The 19,917-nt window shown below is 58.2% G+C and overlaps 1 protein-coding gene across 1 annotated transcript; it reads right to left on the reverse strand.

The window, feature by feature from the left end:
• Positions 1-8,155: 8,155 nt before the first annotated feature.
• On the reverse strand, positions 8,156-18,537 carry LOC103541835 (thyrotropin-releasing hormone receptor-like). The gene is made up of 3 exons (XM_008508718.2): positions 18,113-18,537; positions 16,636-17,062; positions 8,156-14,684 (listed from the first exon to the last, which is right to left on the reverse strand). Exons 1-3 carry the CDS (start codon positions 18,535-18,537, stop codon positions 14,313-14,315), a joined length of 1,224 nt encoding a protein of 407 aa, XP_008506940.2. The 3' UTR covers positions 8,156-14,312.
• Positions 18,538-19,917: the final 1,380 nt, after the last annotated feature.

The raw sequence follows: 19,917 nt of genomic DNA on the forward strand, positions 1-19,917 counted from the left end.
AGACCAGGTCCTCAGCCCCAGGACCTACAAATGTCATGTTATTTGGAAAAACCATCTTTACAGATATGACTTTTCCTTTTTTTGGTGAGAAAGATTGGCCCTGAGCTAACATCTGTGCCAATCCTCCTCTGTTTTGTATGTGGGACACCACCACAGCGTGGTTTGATGAGAGGTGTGTAGGTCCATGCCCGGGATGTGAACCCGCAAACCACAAGCCACCAAAGCAGAGTGCGTGAATTTAACCACTATGCCACCAGGCCAGCCCTACAGATGTGATTAAATCTAGCATCTTGAGATGGGGTGACTATCCCAGATTATCAGGGTGCACCCAGTGTCATCTCATGTGTCTTATGAGAGGGAGGCAGAGGGAGATGTGACACACACAGAAGCAGAGAAGCCATGTGAAGACAGAGCAGGGACTGGAGGGGCGCGGCCACAGCTCAGGGATGCCTGGGGCCCCCAGGAGCTGGCAGAGGCAGGAGGGACCCTCCCCTGGAGCCTCTGGAGGGAGCTGGGCCCTGCGACACCTGGATTCCAACCCAGTGATGCTGACTTAGAACTCTGATCTCTGAAGATTATGAATTCCTGTCATTTAAGCCAGGGTGTCAGGCACTTTCTCACGCAGCCCCGGGACACTGATACGCTCACATGCTGCCTTATTCTGAAAGAAACCCTCCAGCTTTAGCGGGGTTGAATCAAGACAGCAGGAAGGAGAAGCAGCCCAGCAGGGCCAGTTTGGATTCTGATTTTGTTATTAACTGTCTAAGCTTGAGTGAGAACTGCCCTGCTGCAAGGGGGGGCCGTGACTGAGCCTCGGGGCCCCCTCCCACCCTGACCTCAGAGTCCAGCTCAGGGACACTTGGGGGCCAGGCAGGGGTGAGAGGCAGGCGGTGGGAGCCATCCTTTGCCTGCTGTGGAAGGACAAGGAGCCCTGATTACATTCAAGGGTGACGAAACCCACCACGGCTGCCTCTGGTTGCCATGGAGACACGACAATGCCAGCACCAGGTTTGGGGAGAGCTTCTGTGGTGATGGACGCCACACCACAGGCATCAGGACGACGGGGCCTGGGGCTGCCATCTCCAAGTGACCCTGCGCCAGTCCCTTCCCCTCTAGGGCCTCAGTTTCCCCAGCAGTGTAAGGAGAGCTCTGTTTTGGCTTAGCGGTTCCCAGCCTGCCGGCACAGACCTAGGGCCTGGGTCTGCAGCCTCACTCAGGTCTCACAGTGGCCGAGCCCATCTCTTGTACATCTGCACGTGCACTGGGCCGCGTGGGGCCGGGTGCTAAGTGTCTCTGTCTTCCAAATCGCTCGCACTCACTGCTCATCGCGGATGTGCTCATTCTCAGCCCCTCTCGGTCAACAGTCACAAGCTGCAGGGGGCCGGGGGGGGGGGTGGTGGCGGCTCGCTCTCACTCACAAGTGACTTTTAAAAAATTCAGAATCTTAAAGAAGGTGAGAAGGTGAGGAGAAACAAGGGGTGTGGGGCAGACTGGAGAGGACAGAGGGCTGGGAGTTCCAGGTCTGGCTCGGTCCTGCCACCCCTGAGTGCCCACCCTGCGACATGAGTGAGACTCTGAAACTCCACGAGCTTCGTCTTTTCTCATCAGCAAAGCAGGGAGGACCCTGCTCCCAGGACCACGGGGATGGGCAAATGTGCCGCATGAGGCCCAGGTGCCCGGACGGAGGCTGGCGCTGTGGGAGCATCGGTTGGGTGGGACCCTGTTCTAAGGCTCTGTAATTTCCTCGTGGCAGAGAGAGCGAATGGCCAGGGACTCAGGGTCAGGCAGATCCTGGAGTCTGTGTTCGGAAGGACTCAACTGGCTTGGATCCTCTGGGGCACAGCTCATTGCTGCCACTGTCTGGGGGCCGGGCCGCTCAGAGGGCACAGGCTGCCATCCCCGGGGGCTGCCTGCAGGTTGGACTCCATGCCCACAGGCCCTCTGCTCTTTCTTTCTGTTATTGAGTGAAATTCATATAACATAAAATTAAACATTTTAGAATGAAGACTTCAGTGGCATTTAGCACATCCCCAGTGTTGCACGACCACCATCTCTTTCTTGGTCCAAAACATTTTCACCCCTAAAAGGAGACCCCGTGCCCATGAACAGTCACTCCGCATTCCCCACTGCCCCAGCCCCTGGCAACAGTCCCTCCGACTTTTGTCTCTATGGATGCGTCTTTTCTGGATATTTCATATGATTGGGATCATACGCCATGTGGCCTTTTGTGTCTGGCTTTTCACTCAGCGGATGTTTTTCGGGTTCGCTCGTGTTGTACCACGTGTCAGCCCTTCCCTCCTTTTTCTGGCCGTGTGAAATTCCACTGTGTGGCTGGGCCACATCTCGTTTATCCATCATCCACTGATGGACGTCAGGCCGTCTCCACCTTGGACCCTGGTGAATAACGCAGCCGTGACATTCGTGTACAAGTGCCTGTTGGAGACACAGCCCATCAGTTCTTTTGGGGCGTCTCCTGGAAGTGGCACTGCTCTGTCCTGTGCTGCTTCTGTGTTTAACTTTTTGAGGAAGTTTGTATTTATTTATATCACATGTTTCACACACAGAAGGAGGTAGAACGAGGATGCCAGGCGCTCAGGACCAGCCTGAGGGCTGGAGCCCTGTGCCCTCGGGGGTGGGGAAGCCCCACGTGGCCTCCCTCACTGGGGTGGCTCCTGCCCGGATGCTGCTTTTCCTGCTTCGTGCTTTACTACCCGAGTGCAGCCTTTTGTGTCACTTCCTCTCAGTGGTACTGCTGCTCCATCCCCTCGGCCCACCCTGAAGTCGCTGTGGCTATGGGAGATGGCTCCCCGGGCACACAGGCCACCCCACCGCCGGTGTGTGGTCCACTCAGCGTCTCACTGCTGGGGAGCACATGCGGAGCCAGGGAGCTCCCCAGGGCGGGGGTGGGGGGTGGGGGGGTAACACCCCAGGGCAGCCCTCAGGCCGTGGGGCAGGAGTCGGGGACAAATGCACCTGCCGGTAGAGGAAGGACCCAGAGGACGTTCTCCACGGCTGCTGGCAGGTCCCCATGGACCGAGCCCCGTGTGCCTGCTCAGTAACGTGACTTTCAGCGGTACTTCTCTTTCCCTGCCCCGTTCCTCACCTCGAAAATCAAATCTCCTCCCAAGGCAAGGACCGGGTCCCAGGCCCTCGCCTCAGGCTCAGCCTTCAGGGGACGCACACCCCCACGATGCTGCGGGTTTTGCCCTCCAGACTCGCTCTTCTGCCTGCGCTTCTGTCACGACTCGCACCCCTGGCCCCATCACTCCCGGCGCTCTGCCTGCACAGTCGCAGTCACGCTCCAGCTCCACACGTGCTCCCCGCTCCCAGTCCCCCAATCTGGGAGACAGAGAGCACGGTGCCGCCCGGCCGGGCCACGCAGTCTGATGCTCCTGAAGGTGCACACGTTCCACCGGCCTGTTTCCCTGCACGGCCCCTCCCCGGTCCCGGTTCCAGCCCGACGCAGGCTGGCACATTACCTCCTGACCTTCTGGGGACACCCTGGTGGGGTGTGCGAGGCAAATGCCCGTTAAAATAGGGGGAAAGTTTCATTCTCCTGGTGCAGACAGGGAACGGGGCTGCCCCCTCCCATTCCTTCTAGCATTTACTTTAGAAAACCTGTAAATTCTTCCTCTGCCTCTTTTGAAGTGTGTGCAAATCTTTTTAACAAGCTATGTAAGCCTCTTGCCAGTTTTACAACCCAGGGCCATCTTCCTCAAGGACCGGGGAGGAGTCTCTTTGAAGAAAGTGGCGTCCTGTCTGTCCCCACGTTCTGCGGAGGGCAGGAGCCTAACTTAGCAGGCGCCTGGCTCCGGGCTGCAAACCCGGCTCCTGTCAGAGACAAGAGAAGTGTTGTTATTCCTGTAGATAAAGGCCATTCACTCCCACAGATGGCCCCCCAATGCCCAGGTGGATTTGGCATGAGCTACACGTGACAAGTGGCGCTGTCACATCCTCTACCTGAGGACTCGCTCTCATCTGTCTTGAGAACGTGTGTGACCGGCTGCCTCTCGGCTAAAGGGAAGGGTGCTTCCTCCTACCTGCCGTCGCCTGGCGGGTGTGACACGCACCACATTCTGGTGTCACGTTTATTCGGTAATAAAACCATCCGCTATCCCTTCTCCCCTGGTGGAGAGGTTTTCTGGGTCAGCAGATTTTTTTCTTTTTATTGAGGTCATGATAGTTTTTAATATTGTGAAATTTCAGTTGTACATTATTATTTGTCAGTCGCCATGTAAATGTGCCCCTTTACCACTTGTGCCCACCCCACCCGCTCCCCTCTGGTGACCACTGAACTGTTCTCTTTGTCCACGTGTTAGCTTATCTTCCACATATGAGTGAAATCACATGGTGTCTGTCTTTCTCTGTCTGGCTTCTTTTGCTTAACATAATACCCTCAAGGTCCATCCACATTGTTGCAAATAGGAAGGTTTTGTCTTTTTTATGGCTGAGTAGTATTCCTTTGTGTATACATACACCACATCTTCTTTATCCATTCATCAGTCGATGGGCACTTGAGTTGCTTCCACGTCTTGCTATTGTGAATAATGCTGCAATGAACATAGGGGAGCATAAGTCTCTTTGAATTGCTGATTTCAAGTTCTTTGGAGAAATACCCAGTAGTGGGATAGCTGGGTTGTATGGTATTTCTATTTTTAATTCTTTGGGAAATCTCCATACTGTTTTCCATAGTGGCTGCACCAGTTTGCATTTCCACCAGCAGTGTGTGAGGGTTCCCTTTTCTCCACACCCTCTCCAATACTTATTATTTCTTGTCTTGATAATTACTGCCATTCTGATGAGTGTAAGGTGATATCTCATTGTAGTTTTGATTTGCATTTCCCTGATAATTGGTGATGTTGAACATCTTTTCATGTGCCTGTTGGCCATCTGTATAGTTTCTTTGGAAATATGTCTGTCCATATCCTCTGGCCATTTTTTGATTGAGTTGTTTGTCTTTTTGTTGTTGAGTTGTGTGAGTTCTTTATGTATTTTGGAGATTGACCCCTTGTCGGATATATGATTTGCAAATATTTTCTCCCAGTTTATGGGTTGTCTTTTCATTTTGTTCCTGTTTTCCTTTGCCTTGCAGAAGCTCTTTAGTCTGATGAAGGCTAATTTGTTTATTTTTCTTGTGTTTCCCCTTCCTGAGTGGACATGGTATTTGAAAAGATGCTGCTAAGACTCACGTCTTAGAGCGTACTCCTATACTTTCTTCTTGGAGTTTTATGGTTTCACGTCTTACCTTCAAGTCGTTAATCCATTTTGAGTTAAGTTTTGTGTATGGTGTGAGATAATGGTCTAATTTCATTCTTTTGCCTGTGGCTGTCCACTTTTCCCAGCACCCTTTATTGAAGAGACTCTCCTTTCTCCATTGTATATTCTTGGCTCCTTTGTTGAAGATCAGCTGCCCGTGGATGTGTGAGTTTACTTCTGGGCTCTCAATTCTGTTGCATTGATCTGTGTGTCTGTTTTAGTGCCAGTACCATGCTGTTAGGAGATTCTGTTTCAATCATTTTCCCCTGACAGCTGATGCAGGTGAGGAGAGAGCCCCAGTCCGGCCTCGGCCCGGCACTGTGACCGCGGACAGCCCAGTGCCTCCCCGGCTCGCGCAGACTGTCCCGGTCGCTGCCTCTGTGCCAGACAGGGAAACTTGCGTGCATGATGGATTGGAAGGTACTTTGTGCTGTAACATGTTGGATGAAACTATGGAGTTCTTTCTTCTTTTTCCTGTTTTCCTAGTTTTCCATAATAAGCATGTGTTACAATTAAAACCGGTATTGAGTCTGTTGTTAGGGACACAGATGCAGGCTCCTCAAAGACGGGCGCTGGGTCTCTCTCTCTGAAGTGCCGGCCCATGAGGTGTTTACAGATGCTGGAGGCCCCTAAGGGGAATTCTGGGCGAGTGTCACGAGCTGCCACTCACTCAGGAGTCAGAGGTGGGAGGGAGGAGTCAGAGCGGCAAGTGGGATGGAGGGGGGCGGAGAACAAGGCGGGTAAACCGAGCGTCACTGGCTGGAGTCCAGCAGCGGCCTGGTCCTGCTGTGTCCGTAGGTGACTCTCTCCTGTCTGGACATCAGTCTCCCCAAAAGGAAACCAGAAGAAGGAAAATGATCAGTATTTGCCCGGGACGATGCAAATTAATTCTCATCTCTCATCTGATTAAGCAGTTCGCAACCTGTTCGTCCCAGGGCCCAACCCTTAAAAGTTACTGAGGGGCCAGCCCAGTGCGCAGTGGTTGAGTTTGCACGCATGCCCCACTTCAGTGGCCTGGGGTTTGCGGGTTTGGATCCTGGGTGTGGACCTACACACCGCTCATCAAGCCGGGCTGTGGTGCATCCCACACGCAAAATAGAGGAAGATGGGCACAGATGTCAGCTCAGGGACAGTCTTCCTCACACACACACGCAAGAATTACCGAGAACTCCAAAAAGCCTTGATTTATATTGGTTGTATCTATCTGTATTTATCATATTAGACAAAACTGAGAATTTTTTAAATACTTATTTTATTTAAAAATAACGGTAGTAAACCCATTACATGTTAACAGAAATGTTTTTATGAGAAACAATAGTTTCCAAAATAAAAAGGGAATTCGATGAGAAGAATGAGGTTGTAGTGTTTTCACGTCTCTTTAATGTTGGCCATTTCGTAGAAGACAGTGGGATCCTCACCTCCGTGTCAATACATTATTTTGGTTGAAATCTACAAAGAACATCTGGCCTCATGCCAGGTGTGGTTGGACAGGGAGGGGGTTTAATAGCCTCGTTGGATCTCGTGATCGCCCCAGAACCCGACAAGTGGTAGATTCCTAAAGATTCACTCCCATAAAATCACACAGAAATGGGTCGGCCCCGTGGCCTCATGGTTATGTTCAGTGTGCGCCACACTGGCGGCCCGGGTTCACGGGTTCAGACCCGAGGCGTGAACCTACACTGCTGGTTAGTGGCCACACTGTGGTGGCAACCCACATACAAAATGGAGGAAGACTGGCACAGATGTTCGCTCAGGGCCAATCTTCCTCAAGAAAAAAAAAAACACAGCAGATAAAATCACGTCCCTGAACTTGTCCTCCTCTGTTACATTAAAATCTGTGGGTATTTTCTGCACTTTGAAGGCATGATTTTGAACACTCGCATTAGGTCATTTGGCAATCTAAGTTCACTAAGTCCTGCAAATCTTCCAGACAGTGACGTGCCTCATTATACGACATCAGACACAGCACTCGTTAATGTCACCCCCAATTTTATCAGAAAAGTCATTAAACACTGCAAAGCTGTCAGGCTCACAGTGGGGTCACAGGCTCTCCAAATTTCTCATTTTCAGTTGCAAGCTGGAATCTTCTCGGTAGTCACAGACACTGGCAGCTGTTCTCCTTGAAGCAGCAGGCTCACCTGGCTCGTCTTTGAGGAGACTTGGTTCTGTGTCGCTGTGGCATGGCTCAGTTGTCCCTGTGATGGAACCCGGTGCTCCCTGGGGAGAGCGGCTGGCTCAGCCCACAGCACAAACCGCACACGGGCAGCCTCCCTGGAGACGGCCTTCGTACTTCTGTGCACAGCGAGGGGCTCCACGTGCGCGTCCCATGTCATCACCAAAAACATTAAAAAAGCAGAATTCTAGAGTTGAGATTTGATACAATCAGCATTGTTGCTGCCGCGTCCGAGACAGTCTCAGGGGAGCCGCGTTCCCCTGACTGGGAGTGTGAGCCACGAAGGACACGGCGACCGTGAGCACAGCGCGGGGGGCCACAGTCGAGCTCAGGCGGCAGCAGTGTCGCTGCGTCGGCCCCATCAGTGCAAAGGTCAACTCGTGAAAAAGTCAACGACGTCCAGACCTTGAGGGTTCCAGGACCACACTTTGAGAACTGCCAGATTAAACCCTCGCCCCCACCCAGGCCGTGCAGGTGAGCTCTCTCTTTTGCCAGAGAAGAAACTAGAAGCTCAGTGACGTTCATGAGGTGCCCCGACCTCTGTCCCCAGGGAACCCTCAGGCCCGCCCCTCTCCCCATGCAGCCTGGCCCCACTCCTGTCTACCAGGGCAGGAATCTACATGTGACCTCCACACACAGGGCCAGGCAGGGAGCTCCCTGGTCCCCAAGATCTCAGCCGGGGGAGCTGCAGCTCCCACCCCGGGCAGCCCCAGCTCTCTTCTCTGTCTCCTTCTATTAAGGCCTCCCTCCCAGGCCCCCTCCCCTCCACCGGCTGGATAACTGGGGCCCCCAGATGCCCAAGCCACCCCTGCAGCCTCAAGTGACAGCTCACTGTGTGCGTGAACTCCCACACGCCAGGAACACTGCCGTTTACACAGCACACCTGATCCTCCGTCACCCTCAGGACCAGCGCGAGGGTCATTCCGAGCAGACAGTGGGGGACGGAGGGTCAGAGAGGGCATGGCCCACCAGGCCCCAAGCCATCACCTCCTGGATCATGGCTCTCCTAACCCTACTCCTCACCTCCCCCCAGGTCTCTCCAGCCTCTGCCCCCCAGGCTCTAAGTCGGGGAGCCACAGTGGGGGAGTCAAAAGAGCCGGGGACCAGGGGCTCACATCAGCCATGAGCGCCTCTCCCCTTTGCCTGTCCGGCACATTCCCTCTTGGGCTGGGAGCAGCACCTAAACCCAGGCTGCAGGGGTCCCCAACCAGCACATTCCACCCCCTCAGCCACAGGAAGGGTTAAGATTGGGCCAGTCTCCAGGCGGAGGGCTCTGCAGACCACCGAGGAGGCGTCATGTCCCCTGCGTGCCTCCTGGACAATTCCTGTGCTATCACCAAATCCTGTCTGCTTGAGCCAGTCCAGTCGGGGTCCTGACATGTGCAACCGCGTTCTTCCTAAGAAAGCCCAGAACTCTGTGCCCAGGCCACGGGGAGCGCACCCGCGGAGGGCCAAGCTCTCCTCCCGGCGCTCCGGGCTCACCATGCACGGCACCAGTGTGGTTCCCACAGAGCCAGCAGGGACGCCCTGCGGTCTGGGCTGGGTCCCCGCGCTGCTCGGTCAGGTTGGTGGGAAAGCCCGAGTGGACACCTGGTCCTCGTAGGGCAGAGGAAGATACGACCCTGCCCGTAAATGCAGACAGTGGGTTCAGAGTGACAGGAGCCGTCAGGAGACGCGCCACCTTTGATGACCAGTGACAGGCGCCTGGCACACTGGGTGGCGGAGGGTTCTGAAGCTACCCTGGGCTCTGAGGAAGACAGAGACAGCGTTCTGTGACATCTGCCACGGGCCAAGGGGGAGGGTGCTGACACCACGCAGTGACAGCCTAAGAATGTTCCAGAACTGGAGCAGGGGAGCAGGAGTCCCACCTGCCCACAGCCCAGTCCCGGCCCTGCTGAGTGTGGGCATGGCCTGTTTCCCCAGGCCTGTTCTAAGGGCACCTGAGGTGTGAGGTCCGGGGGCTGGAAGCGTGTATTTGCACGTCATTAAGCAGTCTCTCGGATGGAGCCTCCTCCCTCATGTTTTTCTCGGCACTTTCTTTAATGCACAGATTCTCGTCCCCTCTTGGTCCTCTAGAACCAGCTCTGGTGATGAGTGCGAGGTCAACTGCACAGCTCAGAGCCAGAGGACCAGTGGTCTCACCTCAAGCCCCTTGGAATTCCCAGAGGCTTTTCACAGGAGCCCGCAGCTTTTCTAACAGGTTCCAGCCGCGCTGAGGATGCTGGTCCAGCCCCTTGAGAACCGCTGCCCAGTTCCACCCCTCACCGGGGCCCCGAGGGAAGGGACTCACCGAGGTCCCCGGCCCACCGTGCACACCGCCCTGGGTAAGACCTGCACCAAGCGTAAGGGTCCACTCAGGCCTGGCTGGCTGTCACCCACCGGCCACTTTACTGCACACACCGCACTGGAGCTAGAGGCGAGAATGCAAAAACGCAAGCAGAGAGGTCACTGCCTCCAGCATCTACAGTCTCCAAGGAGAGAGAAGGCGCACAGGCAAGTCTGAGCACCAGGCGGGAAGTGTGAGGTCTTAGGAGGGGTGGGAAGAGATGCCACGGCTGGGATTGCCCCCGCCTCCCTGGAGGAGGAGGCTCATGGGGAAGGCCGCACATATAAGATGCGCTGCCCTGAGGGGGAGACCCCCAACGGCTGCTTTAATGATGTGATTCCCCAGACGGTGACCTGCTCAGCGGAGTTCCACATAAAAACACGCGCAGCCTCCGTCTGCTGCACTGTGGCTGCTCCCCTGGGGCTGCCAGGGTGGATTCAAAAGGTGCCGACGTGCTCAGGGTTCACACACAAAGTACCTGGGATTGCGAACACCTCTCTCACCTCCACGACCATCCAGCTGTGCAGGCACGGCCCCCAGGTGCACACAGGGGCCTTCAGGGGTCTCTGGACCGTCCACTAAAGGCCAGTGGCTCCGCCCAACCCTGCGACAATCAAAACACTGCCGTGAAAACACCCAAGACATTCTGCTCTCAGCAAATGAGGTGGATGACACCAGCAGCCGGGCGAATTGAGAGGAAAGCGAACTCTGGGCCGAGGTGCCTGCCGGGTGCATGGGTGGGGACGTGCAACCACGAGCAATGGAGTTGTCACTTATTAGGCACACTTGAAGCCCCTGCCACGTGGAGGGTGCACAAGAAACACAGGAGCCGATGTGGGCCGCCCACGGTCACGGCCAGCACACAGCTCGCCTGAAGAAAGTCTGAGTGTGCAGACAAGGCATGGAGACGCCCGTGCCCTGGGACGGGAGAGGTCAGTCGGGAAAGACATAAAGGCCAAGAAAGCCTTCGGCGTGGCTGATGCCAGAGACGAAACCATGTAAGGACCTTGGTTTCATCCAGGTCTTGGTTTGCAGTAGGGAGAGCTCACCTGTCCCTGCAGGTGGTTTTGCCCTGGGGAGGAGTAGACAGGTGACAGCTGGGTGGCATGCAGGTAAAAGGTGAGTGGTCTGCAGATAATAGGTGAGCACTCTACAGGTGACAGGTGGGTGGTCTACAGGTGATGGATGGGTGATCTTCAGGTGACAGGTAGGGAGTCGGCAGGTGACAGCTGGGGGTCTGCTGCTGGGCTTGTTTTGCAATCAGGGGATCTCGGTCAGCTGCCTGTGAAATGCTTCTCTCTGCGTGCAGCAAGTTTCAGGGGGACAAACCGCTCTGATCGCAGCTAATCAACCATGATACAAAGAACGGGGGGCTGGAGGGTCGAGGTCTGGCCTGGTCCCAGATAAACCAGGGGTTGTCTTGGGTCTCAGGGGGGTCCTGAGGAGGAGTGGGCAGGGGTTTCTTCGAAGTCATTTGGGATGGAGGTTCTTTGCACTAAGTCGTCTCCTGGGCTATTTCAGAAAACCAAGGGTTTGTGGGGGGTTCTCCATTGTCCCTGATTTCTGGGGGCACAGGCTCAGGTAAAACCTCAGAGGCGACCACACACAGTGGTGCTCACTGGTCTGGCCATTTCCTAGAAGGGCCCACAGCTGCTTGAGCTCTGGCTCTGAACCAGAAAGTGCGCCCACGTCCGTTCCTCTGTCCTCACGGCTGCTCCTCGCGGTAGGCTCGGCCTCGCCAGGGAGGAAATGGAGCCCCGCCAGGATTCACTCGCTCCAGCTGTGCCAGCACCGGGCCCTGGTCCCTGGTGGCCACACCACATGAGGCGTTTACCCTGAGGTCTCAGCCCCTATGTCGAGGCAACACACGCTCGTCAGAGAGCAGCAACTGTGGTGAGGAGCTCCGAATGACACTGAGTAGGTCACACAGTCACAATGAGAACTTATCTCGATGCCCAAGGGCTCCGCCGTGTCACCCTCCACCCGAGTGGCTCTCGGCCTCTGTCACATTCTGAGCAGTGTGCTCTGGGCCCGTTCCTGGGGAACACGTGCTCTTCCTCTGGGGCCGGCTTCGCCCTGACTGCTGCGCCCACGTCCACGGAGCCGGAAGCTCCTCTGATGTGTCACCAGCAGAACACGAATTCCAAGCTGTCGCAGAGTGAATTTCAGCTGGAAATCGGAACTCCACATGCATTTGCAGGTTTCAGGGTGCAGCTGAGAACCGCAGGTTTGTGTCCTCACCCACCAGAGCTTTTCTGCTTTTAGCCCCTTGGGGTGGGAAAGCCACCTAGAGCACAGTGTGTGGTCCGTGTCATCCAGAAGAGGGGACGTGGCCTGTCACAGTTAAGGGGGTGGAGGGTGGCAGGTGCCCCAGCTCCACGTGCTTCCTAACGCAGAGCTGGCCGTCGTGGCCTTCGCGCCCCCCCACCGCATCCCACGAGCAGCGCCCAGCCCTCTCTCGCGGACACCCGGACCTTGAGTCCTGACCTGGCAATCTGCATTTTTGACACGCTCCCCAGGGGATCCGGACGTGGGACTCGCTGTTCTGGTATACAGAGTGAGAACCAGGGAAGGGAAATCAGAGCCCGCACAGGGCTTCACTAAGGAGATCTCACAACAGACACGGGCGGGTCTGCTGCACGGCCAGGTGTGGGGGCCCCTGGACCACCGAACACGTGAGCAGCAGCACAGGCTCACTCCAGGGCGCCAACGCACCGGCTGGTGACCTCTCGGACTTAGAGAAGTTCCTTTGTTTGCAGGGGGTGGGGGGAGCACAAATTTACTTATTTCCTGATTTGCATCTATGTCCTGAGGAGCAGACAATGAACAGTGAGCTCCCTGTGGATGAGATGTTCCTCTGTGAAAAAAGGAACAGTCGAGACAGCGAGACCGACCAGAGGGGGAGCCAGAACCGGGTGGGAGATGCCCACGCTGGGCCCCTCTTTGTGAGCCCAGCCGTGCGGGAGGGACAGAGGAGGGGGAGGAGGGGAAGGACAGGAGGAGACAGCGGGAACTGACGTCCATAAAGAACCAAAGCCTCTCATCTGAGAGGGACCCTCAGCATGCGTGACTCTCCAGACGGGGCTAGACCCTGAGCAATGTGCTCGAATACTGGAGTCAGAATAAACACAGAAATCCGTTCAAACTCTGCCACATCCTGGTGTGCCCTGCTGAGGGACCCGAAGAGCTCACCTTCGATCTCACGGATGGAGGAGGAGGCCAGGACTGGCCCTCGACACCAAGGCCATCAGTGGCCGAAGGAGACACTGACATCCAGGTGGCCTGTGTCCACGGAGCTCGGTCACAGGGTTGGAGTGTGGTGCCCGTCCTCCAGCGAGGCCCCCTCCATCTGTCCCTCAGCCCACTCGGGGACACAGCCCTGCCTCTGCCCCGACAGTCCGCTGGGCTGGCCCCCGCTTCCAGGATGCCTTGCTCCCCACCTGACCTCCTCCCTCAGGCCCACTTCTTCTGCCCTACACAGGCCATCCCACTCAGGCCACCTCGGAGACACGCACCCACCTCCCAGACAAGCCTCCAAGGGAATCTAAGGTCAGTGAACGTCCCCGGGGCCGAGAGGAAAACCCGCCCGAAGGAAGAGGGCTAGGGTCGGGGTCCTGCCTAGCTCTGAGGTCACCACAGGGGAATAGGTGACATGTCCGGATGTCTCTGGCCTCAGTTTCTCGTCCATAAGACGGGGACAGTTGGAAGTCCCGCTCGACAGGGCCGTTGCTTGGGTAGAGTGAGGGAGGCCTGTGGCTGACTTGGCCCAGGGTGCGGAGCCCCACATCATCCAAGGACCGTCCCACCGGCAGCCCAGGGGCAATTCTGCCTCCTCTGGCTCCTCGCTCACCTCAGTCCCTCCCAGCCCCTGCTCGGCACGTTGGCCTGTGACAGGGACATGGCGATGGGACAGGGAAGGGGCCAGCCCTGCTGACACCTCCGGGTGGATGTGCTTTTTAGGCTGGGGCGCTGGGGTGTTGGGGCGGCCTGGGGCGGGGGCCCTGCTGCCCCATGGAGTGGCCCTGGGTGTAGCCTGGAGCATCTCTGGGTGTCCGTGGTGGAAGCTAGGTACCTTCCAGGGTGGCACCAGGTGGCACGGTCCACACTGGAATCCATGAGTGCAGACTCTCCCCACTGCTTGCCTGAGCGACAGATGTTAATGGAGACCGGAAGCACGTCCCTTTCATGCCTCAAGACTTTTCCCCTGAAAAAGATACTTAAAATGCTAATAACAGATGGACGGTCGTAATTTGACACGGATGAAGGCTGAGGGCCTCTCTGCTTCTTCCTGTTTCTCGCCTCCCCCAGCTCTGGAGGAGGCGAGAGAGCTACCCAAACAGAGTCCAGGCTTGAGCTCCAACCGCCTGAGCCAGGACACACTAACGTCCTAGTTGACGAGGAGGGAAGCCAGTGGGGACCCGGCCACTAAGAGCCACTGGCAAAAGGGGTGCCTTCCCCTCTGTGGCCCTGCCAGCCACCAGTGGCCGGAGCAGACGCCTGCAGGCCCCAGCAGGCAAGCAAACCAAGGGAGTGGAGACAGAGGTGGCGGAGGGCCGCTCAGACAGCGCTGAAACAAGGCTCCTGCTGCGGTGGTGGGGGCCCGGCCGCCTCGCCCCTGCCGGGCTGCGTCGTCTGGGGGGTCTCCCGGACCACGCTGTGGCTGGTAGAGGTGAGGTGGGCCGAGGGCCTCTGCCGCTCCTCCGCCCCACACCGGCACAGCCTCCAGAAGGCTGCCCGGAACTTCCGGGACATGAGGCTGTAGACGACAGGGTTGATGGCGCTGTTGGCGTAGACGCAGGTGCGGCAGAACAGGAGGACCCAGGGGTCCAGGACAGGCCGGGCCACGAAGGAGTTGAGCAGCACGAGCGTGCGGTAGGGCAGCCACAGGACGGCGAAGAGCAGCACAACCACCACCAGCATCTTGGTGACCTGCGGGCAGAGGGGGGAGGAGGGAGGCCACGGAGCCGGCACACCGCGGGCTGGTGGCCGAGCAAATGCCACGGGAAGGTGAGCCGCGGCTCCTGCCCCGGGAAGTGTTTGCTGAGTGAGTGATGAGAATGTCGCCAGAATCATGAACTTCTCTGCATGTCTTCTGGGCACTGCGCTAACCCAGCGCGACGCTCCAAGCTGTGCAGTTGACAAGCCTGTGGAACATTCCAGGGCGTGAGCAGCCCCTGCCCTGAGACCCCCAAGGGCACCTGCACCCCAGACCTCTCAGACTGGACGCCTGGAGCCGGGTGCAGGAACCACGAAGCAGCAGGGAGGCCCAGGACGACACTGTGGTGGTGGTTGATGCTCTGCTGTCCCTCCGGACGGGGCTGCCATCGTCTCCCTTAGTGGACGAGGACGCAGAGGCACAGAGAACGGAGGGGTCACACAGCGCCCGCCAGTGCACCAGCTTCTCCCGCAGCCGTCTGCGCTCTCCGCTGTCTCGATGGCCCCTTCCAGCTCGGGTCATGTCGCTCTGGTTGGGACCACCCCCACCTGCACCCCATTCTGCTCTTTCAGCCCAGGAGTGAGTCACCAGACCCAGAAAGACAATCCTGTCGGGGGGGCAGAGAAACGAAGACCTGTCCCTGTGCCCCCCCCAAGGACTGTCTGCAGGGACCAAGGCTTCTCTGTGAGGGAGGGGGTCAGTAGGAAGGGGAGGGACACGTGTCCTGGCCACCTCAGCAGGGTGGCCACCAACCTGACCCAGGCAGGAAGCTTCCTGGGGACCCCAGAGCTGAGGGGTAGTCTCAGGGCTCCCCTCATCTGCTCCAGTCCCTGCCCCTCCCTGCTGCAGCCTTCAGGGTGCTGAGGTAGCCAGTGAGAGCGTGGGTGCGAAACAGGCCTAATCAGATCCCAGCTCCCCACTCCTGGCTGTGGGACCCTGGGGAGACAGCCTAACCTCTCTGAGCCTCCCTTTCCCACTTGGAGCATCAGGATAATAGCAGTCTCCTTCCCGAATTGTGGTGAGGAGGATGCACCTGTGAAGTCATCACTCGCCTTTTCCCCAGGAAGGGTGACCATCTGTGTGCCCAGAGCTCCGTGCCTGGGGCGATGCTGCCCCCACGAGTGTGAACACAGAGAGCGCCACACTGCCCGCCCGGCTCTGCCCTCTCTCCCTGTCTCTCTCCTTCTCTCTCTGTCTCTGTTTCTCTCTCCCTGTCTCTCTCTGTCTCTGTCTCCCTGTCTGTCTCCCTCTCTCCCTCCACCTCATCCCCGTTGCTCACGCACGGCTGCCCTCTCTGTTCAGCTCTCTCTCTGCCTCAGTCTCCCCGAGGGCCCACCAAGGTCAGCCTCAGGAGTCTGGGCATGCGTCTCCTGCTCCGTACCGGTGGGGACCCTGCTGACACCTGACACCAATGCTGTCCCTCCTCCGGGGCCCCCGCGATTTGCCCGCCCCCTCCCGGCAGAGCCAAGTGCATCTAGCCCCCAAGGCCCAGGTCCCACCACGGCTCCGTGCCCATCCTGAGGCACCAGGCTCCTGCGCCCAGACCTCAGCCTGCCGGCTCCCCTCTCTGGAAGCCTTTCCCAGAAGCCAGCTGCAGACTTCATTCAGTTATCACCGCAGCAAGGCCTTCCAGAACATTCCTTCTGCACCCCCTCTCCCTCCCAGCTTCCTTTCTCTCTTCCCTTCCTCTGACAGAGGATCGCACTTGTCCTGCTCAAGCCCTGGGGGCAGGGTGTTTGCCGTGTCGTGTCCTCCGAGGCCCGGCGCCTGGAATGGGCACTCGGGAGGGACTCAGCGGACACTCGTTGGATGGACGACGAGTGCGGAGCTCGCATCCTCTCTCAGCCCATTTATGCCTCTGCCGCATCTCTGGCCTCTGCCCGCTGACCCCCCTCCATCTCCCTACCTGCCCCCCGCACCCGACCCCCAGGATACCTCACCCACCTGCTTCCGGGAGGACGGGAAGCCTCTAGACGCGGGGCAGCTGCCCCCCGTACCTCCGCCTGGCCCACGGGGCTGCCTCTCCGCAGTTCCTGCCCCCCGCCAGGTGTTGCTGCCCCCGCGGTGGGGTGGGTGGGGCAGGGAGCTGCGGAGCAGCATTCTCCCAATGAGCCCGTAGAGGACCGTGGCCGCCAGCAGCGGTGTGACGAAGAAGACGGCAAAGTCCAGCAGGTAGATGGGCAGGTAGAGGCTGCGGGACACCTTGTAGCCGCACTCCAGGCCCCGGCCCTCGCTGACGCTGAGGTCCACCAGGAAGAACCAGGCCAGGCAGTAGACGGACGTGACCCCCCACACGGCCGCGATGATCCGCTCGGCCCGGGCCACGGTGCACACGGTCTGCGCGCGCATCGGGTGGCAGATGGCGATGTACCTGCAGGCCACGCGGCGGCCCTGTTGACCCTGAGGGCAGGGTCTCGGGACCCACCCACCCCGAGTGAGTGGACCAAAGCAAGGACACCTGCCCCAGCTCAGCCAGTCAGATCCCCCATCTGGGGAGACTGGCCTGGGGACCCCATGGTCGACCTGGTCCTCTCATAGGAGAACTCAAAGGCCGTGAAGATTTGGGTAGCGAGGCGGTTTTGAGGCAGCCACCAGGGCTGGCAGAGCAAAGGGAGCCGGTGGTGAGAGGGGAGGGCGGTAGGCAGGTGGGAACATGCAGACTCTCCAGGACAAGTCCCCTGAGGCCCACCAGGCTCCACTGTGTCTGCTGCGGGCCCAGAGACCCTGTGCCCTTTCGAAGACCTTTGACCTCGCGCAAGTCTCCGTGGGTTTTCTGTTGCGCGCCTCCAAAGGTTGCTGACTGAGTCAGCCGACATCGTGCGCCCCCCACAGCTGGGCTCCCCCCACCACGCAGTGCCTAGACCCAGGTGGATGTGGGAGATGGAGGCCACTGGACCCCCGGCGGGCACAGCCAGGGACAGCCAGGACCAGGCCAGGGTTTGGACGTCAGGAGGCCTCAGTCGGTCCCTGTTCTGCATGGCCTGGACGCGCCACCTAGCCTCTGGGCCACCACTCCCAAGGCCACGCAGCCAGGAAGTGGCAGAGCTGGGTTTGAACCCAGTCAGTGGGCTTCCAAGTCCACATGCTCAACCACAAGGCTAGACTGCCTGTTGGGTGTTAAAACCAGAGCTCGAAGAGACCCAAGGGATTGCCCAGTCCAAATGCCAACTTTCCGGTTGGGGAAACTGAGGCCCAGACAAATGCTGGCATTTTCTAGCAAGTTAGCAGCAGAGTTGAGATGAGAACTCCACTTCCTGGCCAGGTTCTGCCAGGTTCCCACCCCAGCCCCACTCTCTGTAAGTGGGGAACAGAAATTCCCGCTCAGCCGGGCCTCAGTTTACCAAGGATCCTGTCCAGGAAGTCCTGGCTGCATCGCTTGGTGGTGAGAAACAGCACGCAGGTGAGGGCTGGGCCTACCTACCTCTCCACGGTGAATGCCAGGATGGAGCAGGAGGAGGCGTTGATGCCCAGATACTGCAAGTAGGTGATGCCCAGGCAGCCAGCGTGCCCGTAGACCCACTGCCCGGCCAAGCTGTCAGAGACGTTGGGCAGCCCTGCAGCCACCAGCACGGTGAGGTCAGCCAGGGCCAGGCTGACCAGGTAGCAGTTGGTGGGCGTGGGCATGTCCCGCATGGTCAGCACCACCAGGACCACCATGGCATTGCCCACAATGCCCACCACGCACACCAGGAGCACCAGGAAGACCGCAACCATCTTATATTCGATCCGGTACAGGACAGCATCACCATGCGCCAGTGACACCCAGCTTGCTCCCGTTTTCCATGGTGGCTGACCAGGCTCTGGGGGAGGTGAAAAGAGGGAGCTCCAGGAGGTGTCCGCCTCCATGGGGCTAGGTTCGCCCAGCTGCACGGTCTGTGAACACCTGCACCTCCCTCGAGCCAGGCCCCCAGGGACGCGCGGGGACCCCAGGCCTGCAGAGCGACTCCGCTTGGCCAGGCGAGGAGATGGGACAGGGCGTGCACGTTCTAGTCTCTGCCATTAATGGTATCAGCAAGTCCCTCTGCTGCAAACTCAGCTTCCCTAAGCATGAATACAGGTTACCATCGTCCTGAACGTGAGACAGAGGGGACGGCTAACGAGCTGAAATGCGCGTCAAGGCCCCTTGCCATTTGGGCGGCCAGCTGCCCCTTGTCATTTGGAAGTCACACGGCCTCTCTGAGCTTGGTGAGCGCACTGTGAGGTGGGGAGAACAGAGCCCCTGCTCCGCAGCGGGGTGGTAAGAATCTCGAAAAATGGTGAGGCACGGAAAGTTCCAGGCCTGGAGCCTGGGGATGTTCAAAGTCTGGTATTTAATAGCAATATTAAGGCTTTGATCTCCCTGAGTCTCAGCTTCCCCATCTGTCAGAGGGGACAAGAGCAGGAGCCCCCCGGGTGCTATGGGGAGTGAACCGACAGACACGCCAGGCCTTGCTGGATGCCCGTCTCGGTTTCCCAGGAGCAGAGCTGGAGCCCATAGCCACCTCCTGCCCAGAGACCCCAGGCTGGGCCAGGTCAGACTCTTGCTCCATCCCACTCTGGAAACAGCCCCGATGTCAGCCAGCCCCGCCACCTGTCATCCCTCAGAGGTGCCCCCCACACTTCTTCTCTCCCTTCTCATGCTCCTGGGATGACGGCAAAAGGGGGTTTATTATGAGCTGATCAAGCCACTGAGTCATCTGCTCGATGAGTGGAGTCAAAGCTGGGACCGGGGCAGACACGTGAGGGCACGGGATGCACACGTACATGCACATGCGCACACACGTGCACACCACATACACACACATAAGACACACCACACAATACACACACACACACACACCTCTACCCTTTAACCCTGTTAGTGTCGCTGGCCTGAAGGGCCACATGTCAGCTCTCCTCAGAGCCCCAGCTGGTCCCCGGCAGCCCCGCCCTGTGCCCCCATTAGCCAGGCTGACTCCACACAACCTAGAGCGGGCGGCAGGATGCCCCTCTGTGCCGATGAAGCTGAGGCTGACGACCACCCACAGCCGGTCACTGGGCAGGGTGCTCAGCCCACTCCTGCGCATCCTGAGTGGCCAGTGGCCCCCCAGCCTCCACTGCAGCCCCCGCGGGGTGGGAACCAGGGCGCAGAATTGGGGCAGGGCTGGGAAAGAAGTGGTGGTCCCCAGGACGCTGCCCAGGCACCTGCACACATGCATATGTAGGCAACAGACGCACAACACACCTGCACATGCATGCAACACATAG

Source organism: Equus przewalskii, chromosome 3 (assembly GCF_037783145.1).
Source record: "Equus przewalskii isolate Varuska chromosome 3, EquPr2, whole genome shotgun sequence".
Taxonomy (NCBI): domain Eukaryota; kingdom Metazoa; phylum Chordata; class Mammalia; order Perissodactyla; family Equidae; genus Equus; species Equus przewalskii.